At 40.1% G+C, this 6,442-nt stretch overlaps 1 protein-coding gene across 1 annotated transcript in view; it reads right to left on the bottom strand.

The window, feature by feature from the left end:
* Positions 1-1,833: 1,833 nt before the first annotated feature.
* The window catches only part of LOC122939485 (ubiquitin-protein ligase E3C-like), a 103,881-nt gene continuing 99,272 nt past the window's right edge, over positions 1,834-6,442 (bottom strand). The window contains 2 exon segments of the mRNA XM_044295554.1: positions 1,834-2,502; positions 2,504-2,533. Of these exon segments, the coding sequence (XP_044151489.1) occupies positions 2,362-2,502; positions 2,504-2,533 (171 nt within the window). The 3' untranslated portion in view covers positions 1,834-2,361.

Here is a 6,442-nt window from a genome sequence, read left to right as displayed (position 1 = left end):
CACCACGGAAGCATTTTGTAGTGCTTCTGTGGGGTTCCAATCTGTGCTTCTGTTTCGCATCTCCGCGATTGCGGACCCATTCAAGTGAATGGCTCCATATCCGTGATGCGGAGTGCACACGGGCCGGTTCGTGTGCAAGAGGCCTAAGGCAGTATTCAGGCATCTGCAACATGGCTGGGTTTTATTGTCCATATTCTGACTACAAGAGTCGGTATCCCTGTAGTTTTGATGCACCAACTTGAAATCACCATAGAACCTAATACTGTTAACCTGAACCACAGTGTAATGCCCGGATCACCAGTGTCCGCCATCTCTAGCAGGCAGCGCTACTGGAGACTGGATCCCATGGGGCTCTGTGTGCAAAAGCGATAGCTAATCTTATCGGCACTTCCGGATTGACAACGTCTGTCATGTGATGTCTCGCATGACCACAGGGCGGCCTTATTTAAACAGGTAAACTGCTGACCACAGTTGCCTGTGAATAAGGTCTTCTAGCGTTTGGATTGTTTTGAAACTGCTATGGAATTCTTGCCTGATATTCTGAATCATTATCTGCCTGACAATTTGGACCCTGACATGACTTCTTGATATTGACCCAGCTTTGGGACTGTATTGCTCTTGGTTTCTTTTTTTATTTACATCCGATTGTCTCTCCTGGTTTGAACTGGTCCATTTGTCCCTGAGTTCCGTCGTACCTGTGTATTTTCTATGATGTTCATCTGTTACTTAGTTTGTGATCTTATCCTTGCTCTTGCTCCGCTTAGACCCCTGCACTTAGTTAAGTAAGGACTGCCGTCCAGTTGGCGGCCATTGTTTAGAACGGATAATGCAAGTAGGTAAGGACAGTGGTGCGGGTGGAGTTCAGGGCTCACTGTTCCCTACTGGGATCCTACTGGATCAGTCAATTGAAGCAGCATGAATGCAGCCTGAGCTAGGAATTACACATGCAGATTCTATGGCACTTTATCTGAGCCAAACAGAGCAGTGGACACAAAAAGAAAGAAAAGACTGATCCCTCTCCTCTTTTGTTTCCACTTGTGTGTTAAAAAAAATAAAAAATAAATTGCCTAAGGCCACATTCATGTATTTTTTAATATTTTGTATCAGTATTTGTAAGCCCAAACACTGAATAGGTACATACTGTATCTTTCCATTATAAAGGGGGCATACATAGGACAGATAACATAACAGGGGCTGGTTTGGGATGTTTAGGCTGGGCCTGACAGCAGTACCGGGGCTACTGCCCAGATGGCCTGAGATCACAAGCCTCTATGCAGCCAATGTCAGATCACTGTAGATATAGGGTGCATCAACTCAGCATCAAAATGTACATTTACCATATCTGAAAAATTAGGTGACAATACCTATGGCACGTGTGATGACACTGATGAGAGGCTGTCTACACAGCAGCCAGAGCTACAGAAATAGCGGAGTTTCAGAAACAGCAGAACCCCTGCCACTCAACCATTTCCGGGGCCCATTGAGATGGGATAATCCTTGTAGTGATATTAGGGTGACATATCCCCTTTAATAAATTCTGCACAAAAGGAACACTCAAAGATTTCATGTGTTCTTTATAATTTGGAGGGGGTCCCATTTATTAATATCACATTAACGAAGACTGACAGAGCAGACTGAGTCTGAAATAATATTTAATAGATGTTACCATATATTCTCCTCCAGAGCCATGACAGTGGACTGTACTACATGACAAAAAACAATAAATCTGATAAAAAAAAATCTGTACAGTTATGAGAACTGAAGCAAAGCAATTTTTGTATATTCACAACTTTATCGTGATGTACATTGTACAGAAGCACTTAAAACCCATAGTACAATCTCTCCATAGGGGTCTTTTTAATAGAAATAAAATACTAGAAATGATGCTTGACGTCTACCAGCCAATGGGGCAGGTAGTGAAGGGAACACAATGGAGACAGTTCAAATTCTTGTACTATTTCTGATGCAGGCAGGATTGGCCGTAAGGCGCCTTTGCTCTGCTGGTCGTTGGCAGAGATGTCTACTGTAGATGATCCGGACCCTGTTTTATGCCTTTATGGTACCAGTCTGCTGGTTGTATATACATACCGCCAGCATCTGGAGGTTTTCGATCCAAACAGCATTAAGCCAAGTGATCATCTTTGGTTAATTTTTTGCAGACTGGTCACATTATTTAAATAGTGATTTTATTTTTGGAAAATTGTTCTCAATAAAACAGCAATTTTTACTTGATGAAAGTCGATGGCAAATTTCATGTCTACTACTGATGTCATAAAGCCAGGATTCCTGAAATGTCTCAGTTTCATGGGGAATTCTATGTAGGCACCAGTTTTCAATCCCACATTGGAGGTTAAGTTCGACTCAGCTCAGTTCAAAGCCGGCAGCACATTCTATAGCGTAAAGCAGTTTGCTCCTCATAAGATTCTCATCATAAAACTCTGGAAGCTTGAGAAGGTTCATGCAGGTGCTTGCAGTGGGAAGTCGCTCCAGATCAGACCCCCCAGTTATGGATGCAGAAGGCAGGATACAGCTCCTAGAAGTCAGGAAAATAAGAATGGGAATTAAAACACAGAAACCATATATTTGTCTGTGGCTATGCTAAGAGTCATATTGGATTTTGCTAATCACTTCCATCAGAATGCCAACCAGAATTCTTCGTTTTTCTGGCCAACTTAGACCAAAATAACAGACACATTGGAAAACCATAATGAATGATAAAGATTATAAGTAATACACATCTATGGCTCAATATACCGATAAGAAGTCATCGCCAGCATTTACGGTCAGCTATAAAATTATTTAATTGCATTGCATTGGGGCTGATATGCCCCTATTGTCTTATAGGTGCAGGTCCCAGCGGTGGGAGAAAAGAGCCCCGCAAGTGAAGGAGGGCGCATATGCCCTCATTGTCCATGATGAGACAACCCCTTTAAGCTTAACATCTTTCTAGACGTCCATTATAAACAGTTATTTATACGTGCAAAATAATTTCAATATTTTACAATGATTTCCTGTTACCGGCAATCCAGTCCCCCCCCTATTATAAAGCGTTATTTAGTGAAATAATGAACCTTTGTAACCTTCACATAAAGGCAACATTTCCACAAGGTTATTAACGCAGAAGAAGGCAACCATTTCAATACATCCCCCTGCCAAATTGCTGCGCTTCGGGGCCATCTCTCCATAGGTTATTGGCTTTTTCCACTTTAAAGGTTTAGTAATGTAGCAGGATGAAGTGCTACCGTAAAACGAGCGGCTGGCCAATGTGAAAACTGCATAATGAAACACATTACAAGCGGGAGACAACAGTTCACCAGTGGAGAGAAGCCATTTATTATTCTGACCTGACTGGAACTTCGCGATCTTACTCACTCGAATACAAATGTAGTTTTTTTTTCTGTATCTACGGCAACCTAATTTATTAAAGTTATTAAGCTTTAATTAGTTTTAGAAAATGCTATCTTGTAACATTTAATCTGGCTCCAAATGGGCTCTTAATTTGTTAATGGTCTAACCTTGTGATATCTAGAGTCTACAAACATTAAATAATGTCTGGGATTTGTCAGGGATGAGGCTCCCTACAGCCCTAAAGTACTGACTATTGCCAGCGTTTTAAGAGGAATACTTAGTATTCATTTTACAGAAGTGAGTGCCTTACAGTAAGACGGGACTTTAAGAATCATTCTTAAGATTGAATATACCATTTGGTGGAACATAAGACAATTTCAAGTTGTTCTGATTTTAATAACTTTTTAATAGCTTCTACGTGTTCAATCACCAGCGTCCAGCTCTGATATGACAGAAGTACCAGTGGCTAAACTCCCAAAAACCTTACCTGTCTAACGGACTTCGCAGAAAGGACATTTTTCAGGAGAACCCAATTTAATGAGTGTATCGACTTTACTTTTTGGAAAACTCCTGTCATTTTGGCTTAGGAGTCGGTGGGCGGTCCTGTGCAGTGATTGGCGGTCTTCTCTCTCTCACTGTACTTGCAGAGACAGGTGCCAGTCACTGAATAAGACCGCCCACTGGACTGCTAAGCATAAAAAGAGCAGAGAATTAAATGACAAACACAAGTTATGCTATATCTTTTCCACAAAGCTATATATCAGTTATTATGTAACGTGCTACCTGCAGATTGAATTGCATTTTAGAGGTTACCTTTAACCCCTTAAGGACCGGGCTCATTTTCACCTTAAGGACCAAACAATTTTTTGCAAATCTGACCAGTGTGACTATATGTGGTGATAACTTTAAAACGCTTTGACTTATCCAGGCCATTCTGAGATAGTTTTTTCGTCACATATTGTACTTAATGACACTGGTAAAATGGAGTAAAAAAAATGTATTTTTATTTATAAAAAAAATACCAAATTTACCAAATATTTGGAAACATTTGCACATTTTTAAGTTTCAATTTCTCTACTTCTATAATACATAGTAATACCTCCAAAAATAGTTATTACTTTACATTCCCCAAATGTCTACTTCATGTTTGAATCATTTTGGGAATGATTTTTTTTTTGCGGATGTTACAAGGCTTAGAAGCAAATCTTGAAATTTCTCCAAAATTTTCAAAAACCAACTTTTTAAGGACCAGTTCAGGTCTGAAGTCACTTTGTGAAGCTTACATGGTGGAAACCACCCAAAAATGACCCCATTCTAGAAACTACACCCCTCAAGGTATTCAAAACTGATTTTTACAAAGATAGTTAACCCTTTAGGTGTTCCACAAGAATTAATGGAAAATAGAGATACAATTTAAAAATTTCACTTTTTGGCAGATTTTCCATTTTAATATTTTTTTTTCAGTTACAAAGCAAGGGTTAACAGCCAAACAAAACTTAATATTTATGGCCATGATTCAGTAATTTACAGAAACACCCCATATGTGGTGGTAAACTGCTGTATGGGCACACGGCAGGGCGCAGAAGGAAAGGAATGCCATACGTTTTTTGGAAGGCAGATTTTGCTAGACTGTTTTTTTTTGACACCATGTCCCATTTGAAGCCCCCCTGATGCACCCCTAGAGTAGAAACTCCATAAAAGTGACCCCATCTAAGAAACTACACCCCTCAAGGTATTCAAAACTGATTTTACAAACGTTGTTAACCCTTTAGGTGTTCCACAAGAGTTATTGCCAAATAGAGATGAAATTTCTATTTTTTGGCAAATTTTCCATTTTAATCCATTTTTTTCAGTAACAAAGCAAGAGTTACCGTATTTTTCGCCGTATAAGACGCGAACCGTATAAGGTTTTTGGGGAGGAAAATAAGAAAAAATATATTTTTAACCAAAAGGTGTGCTGTGTGTTTGGTGGGTTTGGAACTAATGGTGGTCTGTGGATGGCACTATTACTGGGGATCTGTGGATGACGGACCCTGTTATGGGGGGGGATCTGTGGATGACGGACACTGTTATGGGGGGATCTGTGGATGACGGACACTGTTATGGGGGGATCTGTGGATGACGGACACTGTTATGGGGGGATACAAAAATGATGAACAGCTGGCACTCTGAAAAAATAGCGTGGTGCACGCGTCCTGAGATAACGATCTCACACAAATAATAAGAACGAACCGGCACTCACTGTCGTCTTCAAAGAAAATTGATGTCTTTATTGGTCACATACAATTGTGACTCGACGCGTTTCTGAAAGCGCAATTGTGATATATTGTGATTAAATCGGTCAATCACAATTGCGCTTTCAGATAATCGAACATGTGCCGCAACCTCGCAGAGGTGGTGATAGGGTTAAGATGTTGAAGAAGCGTGAATCCTATTGGATTCACACTTTGCAAACATTGGAGCCCAAAGGCTTGAACAGAGATTATGACCTTCATAGTTTCTTGTAAATCTCCAGGATACTTTGGATACATTATATACTTGTCATTATTTCTCTCTCCATTTATTATTATGTGCTTAAAATTGTCATTATAATTTTAATATTTTTTCTGGTCTTTTTGCAGAAAACTTGAAGACATCCCAGCGGCATCATCACAATCTGCATCATCCCTTAATATTGCTATCATTATATAGATATTTTTAGTAACATTATTATAATCACTATGGCGATTGTTGCGGCTGGGATCTTTTCTTCAATTGCATTTTGACTCTATTTGTTTTGTGTATCTCATTACCATGGCTATGTGACGTCACTTCCGCTTTGGCGGTCTATTTAAATCCCACATGTTCACTATGTTTGTATGCCATATCCATATCCATACGTTTGAGAAAGGCTCCAGACGTGAGTCGAAACGCGTCGAGTCACAATTGTATGTGACCAATAAAGACATCAATTTTCTTTGAAGACGACAGTGAGTGCCGGTTCTTTCTTATTACTGTTATGGGGGGATCTGTGGATGACGGACACTGTTATGGGGGGGATCTGTGGATGACGGACACTGTTATGGGGGGGATCTGTGGATTACGGACACTTATG

The sequence above is a fragment of the Bufo gargarizans genome, chromosome 5 (assembly GCF_014858855.1).
Source record: "Bufo gargarizans isolate SCDJY-AF-19 chromosome 5, ASM1485885v1, whole genome shotgun sequence".
NCBI lineage: Eukaryota > Metazoa > Chordata > Amphibia > Anura > Bufonidae > Bufo > Bufo gargarizans.
This window is presented reverse-complemented; position numbering and strand designations above follow the sequence as displayed.